This window comes from Schistocerca nitens, chromosome 10 (genome assembly GCF_023898315.1).
Source record: "Schistocerca nitens isolate TAMUIC-IGC-003100 chromosome 10, iqSchNite1.1, whole genome shotgun sequence".
Classification (NCBI taxonomy): domain Eukaryota; kingdom Metazoa; phylum Arthropoda; class Insecta; order Orthoptera; family Acrididae; genus Schistocerca; species Schistocerca nitens.
In genome coordinates, this window is record NC_064623.1 from 48,512,501 (window position 1) to 48,532,943 (window position 20,443).

At 44.7% G+C, this 20,443-nt stretch overlaps 1 protein-coding gene across 1 annotated transcript in view; it reads left to right on the forward strand.

Moving 5' to 3' along the window:
* The window catches only part of LOC126210532 (uncharacterized), a 35,862-nt gene extending 15,629 nt beyond the window's left edge, over window positions 1-20,233 (forward strand). The window contains exons 3-6 of the mRNA XM_049939784.1: window positions 3,833-3,998; window positions 5,493-5,578; window positions 11,715-11,868; window positions 19,974-20,233. Coding sequence (XP_049795741.1) covers window positions 3,833-3,998; window positions 5,493-5,578; window positions 11,715-11,868; window positions 19,974-20,074 — 507 coding nt within the window. The 3' untranslated portion in view covers window positions 20,075-20,233. The remainder of the gene's footprint in view (window positions 1-3,832; window positions 3,999-5,492; window positions 5,579-11,714; window positions 11,869-19,973) is intronic.
* Window positions 20,234-20,443: the final 210 nt, after the last annotated feature.

Genomic DNA, 20,443 nt, shown 5'->3' on the forward strand with positions numbered 1-20,443 from the left:
GCATTGCCCAATTAAAAATTGTTTCATTTCAATATTAAAAAAACCCAAGCTGAATCATTAAATGTTTGTTTCTTCATGACAACATTATTTTCAAGTTGGTAGGAGCTATAACACATGAAATAGACATACAGTTACATAATATTTTTTGGAACTTGTGAGGCGGCATTTTTGTACTGCCATAAAGAGGATTTCTGTGATACACTTTAATTTCGGTTTTTGGTGCACGTTATTATAACCATTTTTGTTTGAAACACTGACTTTTACTTCAGAATGCCGCCGTTTCGTTTAAAACCATCTTTTTAAATGTCCCTACGTACTACGTGACACGATATCATTAGTTGAAGATATTTTTGAAATTTTATTCTAGGTTGAAAATTCTAGCGTTCAGAGCTCCCACCAGCTACTCTCACATTCTGCGAAGGCGTTTCGTCGATTTTGTTTAGCGTCCTCTAGGTGCAAGTTTTTTACATAAAATTAAATAATACAATCTTAAGGATGTACAGTAAAAGTCTGAAGTCACTTTTGTAATTTGTTTGTTACTTTATTGAAAAAAATAATGAATATCGGTTCCAAAGTCTACCCATTACTGGAGTAGAAAAAGGTCGTTTTGGAGTGCTGTAGATGGTGTGGCACTTCCGTCAGGCGATCTTCTGCTCTTTCCTTGTGTGTCTGGATGAACAGACGTTACTGATGATTGACAGCAGTCCGGAATTAATTCGCCATAAATTCGCTTAATGCGAATGTCTTGGCATCAGCTGTGTTATGTACAGATGTAATAACTGTCTGAAAATTTGTGTCGGACCGGGACTCAAACCCAGGTGTCGGACCGGGACTCAAACCCAGATTTCCTGCTTATCACGAGCGGTCGCATTAACCACTTTGGTATTCCGTCCACACCTTCTGGACCAACATAGACTTGCATATGTCACACTCTCTATATCCCGACATCTTAGTCCCATAGATTGGGCAGTTAATGCTCGCAGCTCTACTCTGCATTTCCACACCAGAGAGAACCAGACAACAAGGAATCGAGACCCTGCTATTATCATCTTGCGCCTGCCTGTGGGCATTAAGTGATGAATGCAGAAGACTATGGTATTGGGATGCGGACAGTGTGGCCATGTAGAAGTTTGTGTCATGTCACCGTACACTGCAGACGTAAGCCATCACAGTGAAGAGGATACGTGTAAGTCGGTTGTATCCAACCAGTGCAGTGTCGTGCGTCAAGCTGGAGAGGTGACACAAAGGCGCTATCATGTCTGAACGTGCCCACCGTAAATGAAGTTTCCCAGTTCGTTGATGTAACGCCAGACGTCCAATTTGTGTGCAAGGAATTTTTTACCAATCGCAGTCATGTAACACAGTGTAACAACACGGGACAATCAGACAAGGACCGAGACAATAAAAGAATGAGATGAATGTCACCCCTTGTCAACGGCAATAACGTTCAAACCCTACACTCACTGCTGCTGTCAGTGAACTGCAGGTCCATTACAACCAACTTTTGGGTGAGCATGGCGAAGGGAATTGCACACAATGGATATTTGGCTTCTGATACCTCGCCAAAGGTCATTGATCATAGTGGCATATAATTCAAAGGGCCAAATAACACTGAAACTGTGGTTTAGCTCGCTGGAGCCAGATATGTAGCTCATGGACACAGAGCTGACCAACATCACCTCCAGGGCACTAAATGAGCCTGACCCAGCCAACTGTGAGTCAACACTAATTCTTGCACTACAAAGATTAACCCACGGTCACTTCACACTGGCAACTTAGTGAGTTATATGGGAATGGTGTTCTTCGTACCTTGGCTTGGGGTCAATCACTCTGGTTACCATCAGCGTCAAACAGTATGTTCATTTCAACATTCTGATTGATGAACAGTTGCCATTTCTTCTCCATCTTCACATCTCTATGATGAGTATGCTGTGGACACTCCCATCTTCCAAGATGACAACAGCCTTGTCCAGATAGCTGCATGCGAACATTCATTGTTACCAGAACAGTCAAGCACCTTGTCACTTCTCGGCTGGTACGCTAAATCACCTGATCATCCCATACAAAATGTCTGGGAATATTTGGAACGGCCAGTGAAACGTACCAATCAGTGGTCTTCAATGGGGTCTAATCACGCATGAGTGAGCACGCACGGGTATGGTATACCTAAAGAACATTCCTTCCAAAACATGCCATTGTCAAGGCTGGAGAAGGTGTTGCACAGTGTAAAGTCCACTGGACCTGACGGGATACCAATTCGATTCTACACACGGTACGCGAAAGAACTTGCCCCCCTTCTAACAGCCGTGTACCGCAAGACTCTAGAGGAAGGGAAGGTTCCAAATGATTGGAAAAGAGCACAGGTAGTCCCAGTCTTCAAGAAGGGTCATCGAGCAGATGCGCAAAACTATAGACCTATATCTCTGACGTCGATCTGTTGTAGAATTTTAGAACATGTTTTTTGCTCGAGTATCATGTCGTTTTTGGAAACCCAGAATCTACTATGCAGGAATCAACATGGATTCCGGAAACAGCGATCGTGTGAGACGCAACTCGCTTTATTTGCTGATGAGACCCAGAAAATATTAGATACAGGCTCCCAGGTAGATGCTATTTTTCTTGACTTCCGGAAGGGGTTCGATACAGTTCCGCACTGTCGCCTGATAAACAAACTAAGAGCCTACGGAATATCAGACCAGCTGTTTGGCTGGATTGAAGAGTTTTTAGCAAACAGAACAGAGCATGTTGTTATCAATGGAGAGACGTCTACAGACGTTAAAATAACCTCTGGCGTGCCACGGGGGAATGTTATGGGACCATTGCTTTTCACAATATATATAAATGACCTAGTAGATAGTGTCGGAAGTTCCATGCGGCTTTTCGCGGATGATGCTGTAGTATACAGAGAAGTTGCAGCATTAGAAAATTGCAGCGAAATGCAGGAAGATCTGCAGCCGATAGGTACTTCGTGCAGGGAGTGGTAACTGACCCTTAACATAGACAAATGTAATGTATTGCGAATACACAGGAAGAAGGAGCCTTTATTGTATGATTATATGATAGCGGAACAAACACTGGTAGCAGTTACTTCTATAAAATATCTGGGAATATGCGTGCGGAATGATTTGAAGTGGAATGATCATATAAAATTAATTGTTGGTAAGGCGGGTGCCAGGTTGAGATTCATTGGGAGAGTCCTTAGAAAATGTAGTCCATCAACAAAGGAGGTGGCTTACAAAACACTCGTTCGACCTATACTTGAGTATTGCTCATCAGTGTGGGATCCGTACCAGACCGGGTTGACGGAGGAGATAGAGAAGATCCAAAGAAGAGCGGCGCGTTTCGTCACAGGGTTATTTGGTAAGCGTGATAAAGTTACGGAGATGTTTAGCAAACTCAAGTGGCAGACTCTGCAAGAGAGGCGCTCTGCATCGCGGTGTAGCTTGCTGTCCAGGTTTCGAGAGGGTGCGTGTCTGGATGAGGTATCGAATATATTGCTTCCCCGTACTTATACCTCCCGAGGAGATCACGAATGTAAAATTAGAGAGATTAGAGCGCGCACGGAGGCTTTCAGACAGTCGTTCTTCCCGCGAACCATATGCGACTGGAACAGGAAAGGGAGGTAATGACAGTGGCACGTAAAGTGCCCTCCGCCACACACCGTCGGGTGGCTTGCGGAGTATAAATGTAGATGTAGATGTAAGGGTGATTCCTCCTGAGGGTGACTAATTTTTTTATCCAGAGTGCCTGTTGGCATAAACCCAAGGCACACATTATGGTGGAGATGCTGTTTTGAATGCTAGATGTATAGTATCCGGTCGTGGTGTTGCAGCTGATGAGCGCAGCTGTGGTGGTGGTGACAGCCAACCTGATCCACCAGGAGTCCAGACCGCCGCCGGCTGTTAGGGGAGGCCGGCTGCCTCCAGATGTGGAGCTCGTCGATGCGGAGCTGACCGACGTCATCTCCAGGGTGCTCGATGAGCCAAACCCGGCCAGCTGTGAGTCACTGCTAACTCTAACACTACACGAATTAAGCACCCTTCATTTCATAATGGCAACGTATGGCTGAGTGCACCAACCTCGATTAAGAGTTAACCACGTAACTGTGTTTAATGCAAAATTCTGGTGCTCTAATTTCTATCAGAGTTAAACAAGGGAGTAGACTGCAATTAAATTTTGACCATGGCTCATGCCCGGTTTTTGCAAGATGACCAGAGTTTTATAAGTGTACAGTCTTTAACATGGCTGCCTGTTTCGATTTACTGAGACAGACTGAAGGCATCGTGTACCATATCTTATACATTAAAAAAATCCAGAAAATTTATGAATCAAAATAACCAGTAGTAGAATTACAACGTGCCTCCACGTGCGACCAAATTGCTCTCCCAAAGCAGTTCGATGCAACTCTCATGAAGTCTCGAGAAAAATGCCTCTGAAGTTATCCAACCAAGATACTAAAATAAGACAGGATCCTGAGTTTGATTCCATGTGAATTAAAGTTTTAAACCAAAATGCATATTCTATGAGAGCATTTATGTGAGGCACAAAATACAAAGCTGTAAAAAAATTATCCGTAGTTTTTTTAACTATACAATGTTGATTAACAGTCCTTATAAAATATTGGTAACTAAGAATTTTTGTTCACAACGGAAACTGGATTCTTCTATTCAGTATATAGTTTGAAATAACAAGGCTTGCATTTTTCATAAAAATGACAATCAGATGTGTTAGTATTTGTTGACTATTTAAATGCTATAGGCACTCGAACTGAATTAAAAAGAAATAATGACCGAAACAAGGCACTCTACACTTCTTCATTTGTACTGCAAATGTCAGTACTTCTCTTTTCAAGAAGTGATGCAATCGCGCTGACCAATTCGAGAAGTATATCCACCATGTACTTGGAAAACTTTGGTGGTGTTCTTTTGTTTTCCATTTCGCCAAAGTTAGACGAACAGACTTGTAGTGAGGCATAAATACAATTCCGCTCGTTCACGAATGTGAGAGCATGTGACAATGACACCACTCATCAGCGATTGTCTACAAGCTTATGTACATAGGCGACGGTGTGCCATCTCATATCTGCATTAATATCCTCGCGTCCACAGGGCGCCTTCCATTGCAATACACGGATTTAAACACGGCCAAATACACGGTTGGCTGACGACAGTGCTGATCGGCAGTTGGTGTACTCTTAACTGTGATCACGGGACCTTGGTTATCTTGCTTTTTGACCGAGGTTGGTGCACTTGGCTATTGATGTGTTGTAGTGGAATACTGGTTTTTCCAGAGAATTTAATAGACAAAGTCTTCTTGGGTTACCAGCCGAATGGTGGCGACTTCGCCTGATGATAATAAATAGGGAACTCGTCGAAACGATGCGACAGCACGACGACACGATTCGGCTGATAACCCCAGAGGATTTCATCAGTGTAGCCAACTGTTTAACACAATAGACGTGGCAGTGTGGGCAGCGCATGTTTCTGTTGCAGCGGTGAGCACCCCAGCCGTGGCGTTCCTCGCTATTGGTGTCATCCAGGGCGTGTGTGCCATCTTCCTTTTGGTCGGAGCGCTCACGGTAAGCAACTCCAAGCCACATTGCGATTACATTATGACTGTTAAGGATCTGTGCCTCAGAGGGAGTCGAACTGAGATTTCCCACTATTCATGAGCATTCTCTTTAAACATTAACCTATTTGAGCACGACTCAGAATTGCATTGGGTTGGGGGTTGCGGTGTTTGGGGAAGGAGATCAGACAACGAGGTCATCGGTCTCATAGAGTTAGGGAAGGACGGGAAAGGAAGTCGGCCGTGCCCTTGCAAAGGAACCATCCCGGCATTTGCCTGGAGCGATTTAGGGAAATCACGGAAAACCTAAATCAGGGTGGCTGGACGCGAGATTGAACCGTCATCTTCCCAAATGCGAGTCCAGTGTGCTAACCACTGCGCCACCTCGCTCGGTCAGAACTGCATTGCCAGCTGATGTTCTGTAGCTACGATATCTTAAGAGGACCACCGAAGGTTCTCCCAAAGGATAAGTGGTAAAAGAACACCAGGACTCAGGAAACAGAGTCGGCAGAGTCCAGACCTGTACAAGTCTTTTTGCTACATTTGAAATTATCTAACATGTAGCCTCTGTATTATTCGTACAGCCTCTAATCATCACTTGTGTAACACACACAAAAATCGAGACATCACGAAAGAATTATCGGCATGCACTGGTGCGTTACATCGTCCAAATTCCAATCTGGTTGGAGGGTCCTGTCCATAATGCTCCAAATGTTCTCAATCGTTGCTGGCCAAGTTAAAAATGGTTTAAATGGCTCTGAGCACTATGGGACTTAACATCTATGGTCATCAGTCCCCTAGAACTTAGAACTACTCAAACCTAACTAACGTAAGGACGTCACACAACACCCAGTCATCACAAGGCAGAGAAAATCCCTAACCCCGCCGGGAGTCGAACTCGGGAACACGGGCGCGGGAAGCGAGAACGCTACCGCACGACCACGAGCTGCGGACTGGCCAAGTTAGAATTTGGCAAGCACGAAGACAAGCCCCGTTTTGTTACCCATCATGGCAATCCATCCTGGACTTACATTTGAGCAAGATAATGCCAGCCCATACGCCGAGAGTTTCTAACTCTCGGTATGTGGGCAGGCATCATCTTCTTAAAATGTAAGCCCAGGATGGATTGCCATGATGGGTAACATAACTGGGACGACATACCACTGTGCTGTGCGCTGCCGCACATGACAACCAAAGGGGTATTGCTGTGAAAATAAATGGCGCCCCAGACTATCACTCCTGATTGTGGGGCCATCTGGCCGGTGACGGTCAGGTTGGTATCCTGCCACGGTCTTCGGCGTCTCTAGCCATGTCTTTGATGGTCATCGGGGCTCCTTTCGAAGCGTGACTCGGGGCTGAAGACAATTCTGCTCCAGTCTACATCTACATCCATACTCCGCAAACCACTCCCTTCTATTCCAGTCTCGTATTGTTCGTGGAAAGAATGATTTTCGGTATGCCTCTGTGTGGGCTCTAATCTCTCTGATTTTACCCTCGTGGTCTCTTCGCGAGATATACGTAGGAGGGGGCAATATACTGCTTCACTTCTCGGTATGTTCTCGAAACTCCAACAAAAGCCCGTACCGAGCTACTGAGCGTCTCTCTTGCAGAGTCTTCCACTGGAGTTTATCATCTCCGTAACGCTTTCGCGATTACTAAATGATCCTGTAACGAAGCGCGTTGCTCTCCGTTGGATCTTCTCTATCTCTTCTATTAACCCTATCTGGTACCGATCCCACACTGCTGAGCAATATTCAAGTAGTGGGCGAACAAGTGTACTGTAACCTACTTCCTTTGTTTTCGGATTGCATTTCCTTAGGATTCTTCCAATGAATCTCAGTCTGGCATCTGCTTTACCGATGATCAACGTTATATGATCATTCCATTTTAAATCACTCCTAATGCGTACTCCCAGATAATTTATGGAATTAACTGCTTCCAGTTGCTGACCTGCTATTTTGTAGCTAAGTGAGAAGGGATCTTTCTATCTATGTATTCGCAGCACATTACACTTCTCTACATTTTCAATTGCCATTCCCAACACCATGCGTCAATTCCTTGCAGGTTCTCCTGCATTTCAGTACAATTTTCCATTGTTGCAACCTCTCGATATACTACAGCATCATCCGCAAAAAGCCTCGGTGAACTTCCGAGGTCATTTATATGTATTGTGAATAGCAACGGTCCTATGACACTCCCCTGCGGCACACCTGAAATCACTCTTACTTCGGAAGACTTCTCTCCATTGAGAATGACATGTTGCGTTCTGTTATCTAGGAACTCTTCAATCCTATCACACAATTGGTCTGATAGTCCATATGATCTTAATTTGTTCATTAAACGTCTGTGGGGAACTGTATCGAACGCCTTGCGGAAGTCAAGAAACACGGCATCTACCTGGGAACCCGTGTCTATGGCCCTCTGAGTCTCGTGGACGAATAGCGTGAGCTGGGTTTCACACGATCGTCTCTTTCGAAACCCATGCTGATTCCTACAGAGTAGATTTCTAGTCTCCATAAAAGTCATTATACTCGAACACAATACGTGTTCCAAGATTCTACAACTGATCGACGTTAGGGATATAGGTCTGTAGTTCTGCACATGTGTTCGACATCCCTTCTTGAAAACGGGGATGACCTGCGCCCTTTTCCAATCGTTTGGAACGCTGCGCTCTTGTAGAGACCTACGGTACACCGCTGCAAGAAGGGGGGCAAGTTCCGCCGCGTACCGTGTGTAAAATCGAACTGGTATCCCTTCAGGTCCAGCGGTCTTTCCTCTTTTGACCGATTTTAATTGTTTTTCTATCCCTCTGTCGTCTATTTCTATATGTACCATTTTGTCATCCGTGCGATAATCTAGAGAAGGAACTGCAGTGCAGTCTTCCTCTGTGAAACAGCTTTGGAAAAAGACATTTAGTATTTCGGCCCTTAGTCTGTCATCCTCTGTTCCAGTACCATTTTGATCACAGAGTGTCTGGACATTTTGTTTTGATCGACCTACCAAAATTTGTTAGGATTTTCTGCCATGTCAGTACATAGAACTTTAGTTTCGAATTCACTGAACGCCTCTCGCATAGCCCTCCTCACACTACATTTCGCTTCGCGTAATTTTTGTCTGCAAGGCTTTGGCTATGTTTATGTTTGCTGTGAAATTCAACGAGAATCCAGACGTGTCTGGAGACGCCCCAGACAGTGGTGACATATCAACTGGAGTGCCGCCCGCAATACGATCTGACAACCAGGAGCGGTGGTCTGGTGTGCCATTTCATTTGATTGTCGTCCGCGGCACACTTATTGCACAGCGGTACGTTGTTGCCTTTCATGAAAAACCATCCTGGGCTTAGCCAACATCAGTCCGACAGGCACTCGCCTGCGCAACGTTTTGTAACATTAAAAGTTCCCGACAGATTAAAATTATGTGCTGGACAGGAACTCTAACGTCTGTTGTAGGGTAAAATAACTATTCCGAGAGCTTGCTTCACGCTGTTTAGACAGGCGGCCGATGTGGTCGAACGGTTCTAGGCGCTTCAGTCTGGAACCGCGCGACCGCTACGGTCGCAGGTTCGAATCCTGCCTCGGACATGGATGTGTGTGATGTCCTTAGGTTAGTTAGGTTTAAGTAGTTCTAAGTTCTAGGGGACTTATGACCTCAGAAGTTAAGTTCCACAGTGCTCAGAGCCATTTGAACCATTTTTGAACCATCGTGGGCTTAAGTTGATAATGCGCGCCCACACATGGCGAGAGTTTCTACCTTGGCCAGCAAGGTTACCAGATTTCTCCTCAATTGAGAATGTTTGGATCATTATAGGCAGCTCGAAATTTTGACTATTTAACACGCCAATTGGACGTATTTTGGTACGATGTACTTCAGAAGGACATCCAGCAACTCCATCAACCGATTCCAAGCCGAATACGTGCTGAATAAGAGCCGGAGGTGGACCTACGCGTAATTGACTCGCTCAGTTTGTGAAGCTCTTTCTCTTGTATAAATCATCCAATTTTTCTGAAATTCTAATCATTTGTTTAGCTGTACGTGTACATCCAATCTACCGATCGATTTCCGTCCCATTCGAATAATTCCTTCCTGGTGCATCCATTGCATCCATTGCATCCAGACGTGTCTGAAGACGCCCCAGACAGTGGTGACATTGCTACACCAAGAAGAAATGCAGATGATAAACGGGTATTCATTGCAAAGATATATTATACTAGATCTGACACGTGATTGCATTTTCACGCAATTTGGGTGCATAGATCTTGAGAAATCAGTACGCAGAACAGCCACCTCTGGCCGTAATAACGGACTTCATACGCCTAGGCATTGAGTCAAACAGAGTTTGGATGGCGTGTACAGGTACAGCTGCCCATACAGCTTCAACACGATACCACAGTTCATCAAGAGTACTGACTGGCGTATTGTGACGAGCCAGTTGCTCGGCCACCATTGATCAGACGTTTTCAATTGGTGAGAGATCTAGAGAATGTGCTGGCCAGGGCAGGAGTCGAACATTTTCTGTATCGAGGAAGGCCCGTACAGGACCTGCAACATGCGGTCGTGCATTATCCTGCTGAAATGTAGGGTTTCGCAGGGATCGAATGAAGGGTAGAGCCACGGGTCGTAACACATCTTAAATGTAACGTCTACTGTTCAAAGTGTCGTCAATGGGAACAAGAGGTGATCGAGACGTGTAACCAATAGTACCGCATAACATCACGCCGGGTGATACGCCAGTATGGCGCTGACGAATAAACGCTTCCAGTGTGCGTTCACCGCGATGTCGCCAAACACGGATGCGACCATCATGATGCTGTGAACAGAAGCTGGATTCATCATAAAAAATGACATTTTGCCATTCGTGCACCCAGGTTCGTCGTTCAGTACACCATCGCAGGCACTTCTGTCTGTCATGCAGCGTCAAGGGTAACCGCAGCCACGATCTCCGAGCTGATAGTCCATGCTGCTACAAACGTCGTCGAACTGTCCGTGCAGATGGTTGATGTCTTGCAAACGACGCCATCTGTTGACTCAGTGATCTAGACGTGGCTGCACGATCCGTTACAGCCATGCGGACAAGATGCCTGTCATCTCGACTGCTAGTGATACGAGGCCATTGTTATCCAGCACGGCGTTCCGCATTACCCTCCTGAACCCACCGATTTCGTATTCTGCTAACAGTCATTGGATCTCGACCAACAGCAGCAATGTCGCGATACGATAAACCGCAATCGCGATAGGCTACAATCCGACCTTTATCAAGGTCGGAAACGTGATGGTACGCATTTCTCCTCCTTACACGAGGCATCAAAACAAGGTTTCAGCAGGCAACGGCGGTCAACTGCTGTTTGTGTATGAGAAATCGGATGGAAGCTTTCCTCATGTCAGCACGTTGTAAGTGTGTCCACGGCGCCAACCTTGTGTGAATGCTCTGAAAAGCTAATCATTTGCATATCACAGCATCTTCTTCCTGTCGGTTAAATTTCGCGTCTGTAGCACGTCATCTTCGTGGTGTAGCAATTTTAATGGTCAGAGATGCACTTACTGGTTGTTAGGTAGGTGGTCATAATGTTCTGGCTGATCAGTATATATTGTTAAATTAACATGCCACCTGATCATCGAAAATTGCTTGAGATACAATAAATTTAAAGTTGTTTTTATATGAAGATAGTAACTGTTCTGGAAAGAACGGATACCATTGATAACCGTGCAGCTTCTCTGGAATAAGTGACAATTGATTGGAACCCTCAGCTGCCGTCAGGCGTTGTGGACATATCTCGATGGGGACAGCTGAAAGTGTGTGCGCCGACCGGGACTCGAACCCGGGATCTCCTGCTTACATTGCAGACGCTCTATCCATCTGAGCCACCGGGGACACAGATGAGTAGTGCAACTGCAGGGACTTATCCCTTGCACGCTTCCCGTGAGACCCACATTCCCAACTGTCCACAATCTACATACTGTCCCCATCGAGGAATATCAACAACACCTGTCGGCAGCTGAGGGTTTCAATTAATTATCATTTAAAGCTGTTTTGTTTCAAGTTATTTGATAACCATTCAAAGCATGTACTCGGTAATGGTGAGACATTAAGACGTACAGGTTCTCAGGTGCCCAAACTGAGGCCGGTGTGGTTGCGGTGCTGTGTGCAGGAGTGCGTGTGCCTGATGATCCCATGGATCGTGGTGGACGCCATCGTGCTGGCGGCGACTCTCGTGGCCGCCGTCGTGGCCGACCTCATGGTGTTCGCCCTCTTCGGGTCCGCCTTCGGCATCGTGGCAGCGTTCGCCATCGCCGTCTACCTGGGTGAGTTTCTCAGCCGCCGGAGGCGCATTTCTCACGATGCGGTCCTCACACGGAACCGGTGGAGGTGCTCCAGTTTTGTGTCGTCATAACAAGGCTAGCACATGGTCAAGGGAGATAATGTAGCCGCCGCAGGCGGCTAAAAAAGAAGGTCCTCTTATAAAATAAATCTGAAGTTGACTGAGACACATCCACAAACACAACCATATCTTCGTTGATCCATTATGGATCGTGGGACGACAGCTGGCATGAACTTCTTGATGCAATAATTTGCCAACAGCCGTATAATTTGTAGAAGTTTATTTTATTTTATGAACTTCTATGTGCTACCAGTTTCGGCATTACAATGATGCCACCAAAAGCTGTCGCAGGACGATTGATTCACAGATCCAGTTATATGGCTCCTTCTGTGTATAGTGATTTTACGACTATGACGAGTGGGGCCTGAAGATGGCATCAATGTAATGCCGAAACTGGTAACACACAGAAGTTCGTAAAATAAAATAAACTTCTACAAGTTATACGGCTGTTGGTACATTATTGCATCAAGAAACACAACCATAGGTGGAACCTCAACAGTCTGAAAACACTACCTACGGTTAGCAGCAACACACCGAGAGGGCAAATACTGCAGAGCCTCTGCAGCACAGCAAAGTTAACCGGCATTGCCAGCTGTAAATTAGCTGGACAACTGGCAACTAAGAGAAGCCGTATTGCGCAAAGAAACTCAACCGAAACCCTTAGACAGTGCGATCGATTTATGACCAATCGACCACTCATATAACGACCTTAGGAACTAACAAATACGTGGGTGACTGTAGATCTTTTGAGATGTTCACCAAGTCTGGGAGGGTGTGGAGGGGCTCCACCCTTTATAAAGGAAGAAAAAAAAACTGAGACACAATCAACACAGTTATTTCCTAGCTGCAAACAGGCGTTGATGTACTTCATTGGGGACATGTTGAAAATGTGTGCCCCGTCCTTGACTCGAACCCTGGATCCCCTGCTTACATGGCAGACGCTCCATTCATCTGAGCCACCGCGGGCACAGAGGATAGTGCGTCTGCAGGGACTCATCCCTTGCACGCTCCCCGTGAGACCTACATTCCCAACATGTCCCCACCACTACATTCGTAGTGCGCCTAATAGATATTTGCCCATCATACTCATTACTCGTGGCAGATTAATCTACCAAGTCCCGTATGAGTTCGGGCATAGCATGTGCGTTCGCACAAGAAGGTCAATGGCCGGGAAGCCATATTTTAACTATATATGACGGTAGTATCTGTTCCCGAAAGACCAGTTACCGTAGATGACCATGCATCTTTGCTGGAAATGAAATGATAGTTAAATGGACACCCTAGCTGCAAATAGGCGTTGATGTACTTCATTGGGTACATGTTGAAAATGTGTGCCCCGACCGGGACTAGAACCCGGGATCTTCTGCTTACATGCAGACGCTCTAGCCGTCTGAGCCACCGAGGGCACAGAGGATAGTGCGCCTGCATTTCATTCCAGCAAAGCTGCATGGTCATCTACGGTAACTGTTCTTTCGGGAACAGACACTACTGTCATATACAGTTATTTCTGGTTGTGGTCACTACGCAACTGGCTATCAAACGAAATAGAATCTTCTGACTTCAATGCCAAACAGTTACTGCTGCAGTTCACAACTAAAGTATTCGCGCACAATGTACCGAATTACACTCCAGAAGGGATTAGCAAAATCTCAGTCCAAAACTAAATTGGGATCTGGTGACAAGAAAGAATGATCATAAATATGCGACTTAACTTCTGAGGTCATCAGTCGCCTAGAACTTAGAACTAATTGAACCTAAGTAACCTAAGGACATCACACACAACCATGCCCGAGGCAGGATTCGAACCTGTGACCGTAGCTGTCGCACGGCTCCAGACTGCAGCGCCTAGAACCGCACGGCCACTCCGGCCGGCGAAAGATTAATAACTAGTAATTACAGCAAGCAGGAGGACAGAAAAATTTAAATTCCCGACAGGACGGCCCCAATTATAAATGTTCAGAACTATATTCAATATAAAGTCCCTGAACGATAGTCCAGTATTAAAGTTCCAGTATGACGAAGACGTAGTCACGTCCTCTTTATCGCTAATGAAAACAGAGTCCAGAATTCTTTCACGTCCACTCGCAGAAGTATTCACACGAAACTCGTTATCGTCGTTGTGGCGGCTCCGAAGTGAGTTCCACATTGATAAAAGGTGACTATACACGGCGCCTGGCTCTGGACGCCCACTTAGAGTGTACTGTCACTCACGACCTTTGCACTGTCGTAAATACGACCGTGTCACCAGGATGGAGCCGGTCCTATTTGCAGTCACGTAGCCTGAGTTTGGAGATAGGCCCTGGGGACAGCTGCCTCTGCCCGTGCTTAGGTTGCCATCTGCTGGCCATCGAAACGTGGAAGCCTTCGAGTGTTGTCACCTATCAAGTCGACTGCCCACGTAACTCTGCTGAAATGCGGGTTGCCGGCAGAGCAGGCGTAGATTGCCAATGCTGCAGAAGATAATGTGCGTTTTTAATAGAACTAACGCAACAATTTTATGCGCGACCCTTTTCGTAAACACTTTACAGCGCACAGCTTCCCCTAGAGAGAGCTGCCGTTGTGAAATCGCGATTAGGAATATGTTACGTTCCGTCTGACGTACCAGCTCGTTTGCTAGTGAATAGAAACATGTCCTGTGTGACGATCGCTTTAATGCAAAATGTTTTAAAGTCTGGATGCAATTAAGAGGAAAAGGAATGTTACAATTTCGTTTCACGCAATCGGCCACTACTTCATAAACAGAGAACTCTATCAGGAGGAAAATGTGGGAGAAGTAGATCGCTCAATCCTGTGCAAGGCCATCCTGTTTTGGAAAGTGCTCGAAGACGTGAACGTGGACCAGGACGAGAAATGTGACGTCATAGTATGGAGTTTCATGATTTGGAGTATTCCTGAACGTGATGTACAGCGAAGTCAAACATCGAATAATCGCAACACCCAACAATCCAATACAACACTCACTATTATGTCACAGGTGGGGTCAAGCAGAGGATATACTGGAATACAGCTTTCTAATACTACTTCCGTAGTTTTGGGCTGTCAGAGAACTGAAAACGGCAGTTCTCGATCCCAACGTCTTCTCGGTGCTATGACATCAGCTACTCCAATGTCACTTCTGAGATAAGAGATTCTCGTTTCAGTCTGAGAACCGACTCGAGACTGTAGCGAGAACACTTGTTGGTTATTATGGTAAATGTTATGTTTGTTAATCTCAAAGTCACTTTGTACAGACTGCGTAGTAAAGAAAATACAGAAATTGAAAAACATTCTTCTTTTTAACTTACACGCCAAAAGTTGTTGCTGGAAATGCTAACTTCATAAAAGGGCGTAGCTTTGCTTGCCTTACACAAAACAAGTGCCGCTACAGATGACCGGAAATACCACAGTATGGACGTAGACGACAGACAACAACCGGCGTTGTGGCTGCTCCTGACACTTATGCTTCACTCACAACAGGTCGAGTTCTCTTATGAACACTGTATTCGATTTATGACTAGTGTATACATTTTGATCTTACAAGTTTGCATTCTCAAGAATAAGCATGTCTGCTTTCGCCTCCCTTCCCTCTCCCAGCATTAGATAACCAATCGAGAATTTTTGCATACATTTAGAACAGGACGCCGTATTAAGATGTTTTAGTTCGTACACGAAAGAGAGATTTTCCTATAGCATTAGCCCACGGCTGCTCTCCCTGCACATATACTTTGTCAGGACCGGGTTAATTTCATTGTTTGAAAGCATTCAAAACGAAATGCCACATGCACTCAGTAACATTCACCGCAGAAAATCTATTTGCACGTGGCAATACTTCTTTAACTTTTATACAGAAAGGTGTATCTGTATTGAACATTATGTATTCAACAATATTTTAGCAGAAATGAAAAAATTGAGTGGTAAGCCGCCAGAACTCCCAAATCCAAGGCTTCCTTGTGGCACACTATTTTTATTCTAGAAAGGAATTTCACGGAGTTGTTGATGCCCTGGAATTTTAACGTACTGTATTCTACAAATGCTGTAAATCCTTTTTGTTTTCTTGATTATCGTGGTAGTCTTCTTTTCAGCTTTAAATTTTATTATCAGGTTTCTGCAAATTATGTCTCTGCTGTTTAATGGTTTACTGAACCTGATGGACTTCATAGAATTAAAAGGCGAGTAAAATATTACTGTGAAAATCTGTGTAAATTATCCTTAACCACCTGAATACAAGTGAGATTAAACGGGCAAGGTTTCCTCAGGTGTTCTTTCATCGCTTGGTCAGTGAAAATTTACTGCGCTTGAATGGATTATGATACTGCAAGAACATAATTACAAAGTATGGCCATTAATAAGAGACACGATACGAACATTACAAAGAGCGGTGAGACACACATTGAAGAAAATGGCGCAAGGCAGTATGCGATGATGATTCCGAAATGCGGTATGTATAGTAGAAGAAATGAAAAATCGAACAATGTAAATTTCATTGTCGTCAAAGATCACGCCAATGAACAATATTCTCTTCGTGATTTACGAAATTAGAAGAACGTTTGGGCCAGCTGTTGGGGAACACACAGTGGGCATGGTCCGAGCTATATATAACGGAAGCTTGTATACTCGTCTTCACAGTAGCGTGGACGAAATCTGTTTCTGCACCACTCAGGCAGTCAGGGGAAGAAGTGTATGTAGCCCACACTGGCGATCCTTATTGGCTGCAGCAAGCGTTCTAGGAAAACGAGGTTCGGAAGTGGGATCCGATTTTCTCACTACGTGGTCACATCTCCCACAGCATAATACACAAATCGGACATCTAAAAAGCATAGCCTTTCAACACTGCAATAAAGAAGGAAACTGAAAACGTATTCAACAGCTTCTTCTTTTTTGCACTCTCTCTCTCTCTCTCTCTCTCTCTCTCTCTCTCTCTCTGCTCTCTCTCTCTCTGTGTGTGTGTGTGTGTGTGTGTGTGTGTGTGTGTGTGTGTGTGTGTAGAACAGGAAAGTGAAGGCACACTGGTCAGACCTCGCTCAGAATTAATGCAATTTTATTATAACATGACTAGGCTGTATTGATGTCATGTCACCAGTAGTTGAAATAATGACTGTGATGACAGTAAATGATTAAAGGAAGAAAGACTAGATTTAACATCCTGTCGGCAACGTTGTCATTAACCTTTAAATAACTTTTCTTATGTTTTGATTACACTTTTATTTTTCAACAAACTTATGCGTTTCGACTTTCCGTCATTTTCAGAGTCAGCATTAAGTCAGTTACCTGAAACCGTTCATTAGATTCATTGTATCACGTCAACATTCCCGATCATGAGATTTGCAATTGTCTCGTGATCGAGAATGTTGACGTGATACATTGTATCTAATGAATGGTTTTAAATGACTGACACAACTCGGCCTTTGAAAATGACGGAAAATTAAAAGCGCGTAAGGTTGTTGAAAAATGAAAGTGTGATCAAGACACGCAAACTGCAGCTGTCATTAGACAGAGCACAAGCGCAGATTACCAAATAATAGTGAAGGAAATCGGCCGTGCCGTTTTAGAAGGAATCTTCCCAGTATTTGCCTGCAACGATTTAGCGAAATCGCCGAAAAGTCTGGATGGTCGGATGGGGATTTGAACCGCAGTCCTCCAGAATGCGAGTCCAGAGTGATAATGACTACGCTATCTCGCTCGGTGGCAAATGATCGACTTGTGAGGAGAACTCGAGCATTTTACCAGGTCCATGCACCATGATATGGTTTCTTCCAAATCATTTGAAACAAATACTGCACATTTTCCCAACAACTGGGCATGGCCATCATCTCTTCATCATTTGGAAAAGGCCAGCTGTAGTAATTTGAAATTAACATCTACTGTGGACACATTATAGTTGTTCAAGTCACATATTTAATTATTACTGAATTAATGTACTGCTGCGCTACACAATCGAGTAACTATGTTAAAATGGCCTTCTGCAATCATAAATAAATATGGTACTAGTGGCATGTGGATATTTACAGTATTAACGTATTTCACTACAACCACTATGAATGTTAGGGGTCTGTAGAACACAACAGCTGAAGCATACAAGCAACATTAAATGACGTACTCTGCCACTAAAAACTATAATGCTGTGTGTGAAGTATTTGCCTGTCGCAACAAACTGCAGTATTAAGAAAAGAAAAGTGAATAAACAAATTCTAGTCAGTCACTTGGTAGAATTTGTTGTAGTAGTAGTAGTAGTAGTAGTAGTAGCAGTAGTAGTTGTTATTGTTGTTATTCTTAATGGTGGTGGTAGTAATTTTAATTGTTGATGTTGGTGATGGTAAGATGTGGATCTGGGGTGTCTGTATGTGGTGATGGTGGTTGTATGGAGGTTCCGTTGAAAATTATTGTGGTGGCAGAAGGAGTTCGTGATGGTAGCTCTGGATTTGGCGTTAAGAGGTGGTGGTGGTGAGAGGTGGCCTTGAGAATTGGTGGTGGCAGTGATGACAGTGGTGTGATGGTAGCGATTTGATGCTAAGCAGATGTGGTGGTGGTGGCAGAAGGGGCTTGCGACGATAGTGATGGGCAGATGCTGTTGGTTCTGGTAAGATATGATGATGGTAAAAGGAATTGGTGATGGCAAGGATAGTTGTGTTGTTGTGGTCTTCAGTCTTGAGACTGGTTTGATGCAGCTCTCCATGCTACTCTATCCTGTGCAAGCTTCATCATCTCCCAGTACCTACTGCAACCTACATCCTTCTGAATCTGCTTAGCGTATTCATCTCTTGGTCTCCCTCTACGATTTTTACCCTCCACGCTGCCCTCCAATGCTAAATTTGTGATCCCTTGATGCCTCAGAACATGTCATACCAACCGATCCCTTCTCCTAGTCAAGTTGTGCCACAAACTTCTCTTCTCCCCAATCCTATTCAATACCTCCTTATTAGTTACGTGATCTACCCACATTATCTTCAGCATTCTTCTGTAGCACCACATTTCGAAAGCTTCGAAATGGATAGTAATGGTGCATGGATGGTAAGGATAGTGTGGAATTGGATATGGATGGGGTGTTGGAAGTGGTGGTGCAGGTAGTGGTGATGACGGTGATCAGACGAAGGAAGGGTCTATGGTGAGGCTAGAGGCTTAAAATACATTCAAAAGTCAAAGTAGCCCAATACTCAGGAAATGAGCACTGGGGAGCAGAAGCATAACCACTCTTCACAAGGTTCCAATGGAAAAAATGTGTGTGAAATCTTATGGGACTTAACTGCTAAGGCCGTCGGTCCCTAAGTTTACACACTACTTAACTTAAATTATCCTAAGGCCAAACACACACACCCATGCCCGAGGGAGGAACCTCCGCTGGGACCAGCCTCACAGTCCATGACTGCAGCACCTTACACCGCTCGGCTAATCCCACGCGGCGTTCCAATGGAAGTGGTTTGTCATTGCCTGCCTCCGACCTGTTGTGAAGTGTCAAGTGTGTACCTGTATCATGTTGATGACAATGACGAGTAGAGTAGTGTAGTTCAGTGTAGTGTTGGATTTGAGTTTTTATGGATGAAGGGAGAGGATGAAACATAGTGCCAGCACACAGGTACTCCTCTCCGTGAGCACCAAGGGGGCAGCCAAACTTGGCGTCCAAAGAATGGATGAAGAGTGTCACACGTTCACTCCATAGTGACTTGTGCAGTGATCTGGAATTTAATGTAGAACACTTGCACAGACTGGTAATCAGGGACTTTACGCCATCACCACTTCTCCCCTTGTTGGGCCAACATTGGCAGTGAAAATATTCGACCACCAGGAGTGGAAATGGCTTACTGTACCTGAGTGCGTTAGTGAACTCAGCTGCAGATGACGGTTAGCAAACAACAACTAACCCCTCTTTTGGCCTGTACTTGTAAAAACTGGTCGGCTAAAATAATAGTTGAATCATCTGGAACAAGAGTCTTGCATTGGGTCCAGAAAGGATATTGTGCTATGTACTGGACCAGCACTTTTCATCATCGCACCTGCGTCGGCCTGTCTGGTGATACCTTGTGGCCTGAATGGTAGGACTACCTTGTGTTTCAGTGGCCAATATCTACGCGCTGATGGTGGTGGGCAGCTTCGACTACCAGCTGCGACATGCCGGCACCAGCTCGCCCGTCCCGGCACACTGCAGCGCCCTCTGACCCGGCCACGCTTGCCAGCCAGCATCTTCTGTCCTATCCACACCTGATTACTTGTGTTTCATTAAGCTGTAGGACACAGCTAATTACCTCAAGTATCACAGTAATAAAATGCAAATGAACTTGTATAGTATTTTCAGCATCATCCTGTCGCCAGTAAAATATGCAAATAAAATTACAATTAAAACGTGTTTCTGCAACATTATTCCTCTGACCTCCTAAATATATCAGCGCTGAATCCTTCATAGCTTCACATTTTGCACCCCGACAAGAACAGTGACACAACTCAAAAATGCAGTACTTGAGAAAACTTGACTTAAAGAATTAATTTTGTAATACTTATACTGAAATGTTACAAGCTTCCCTTAAATT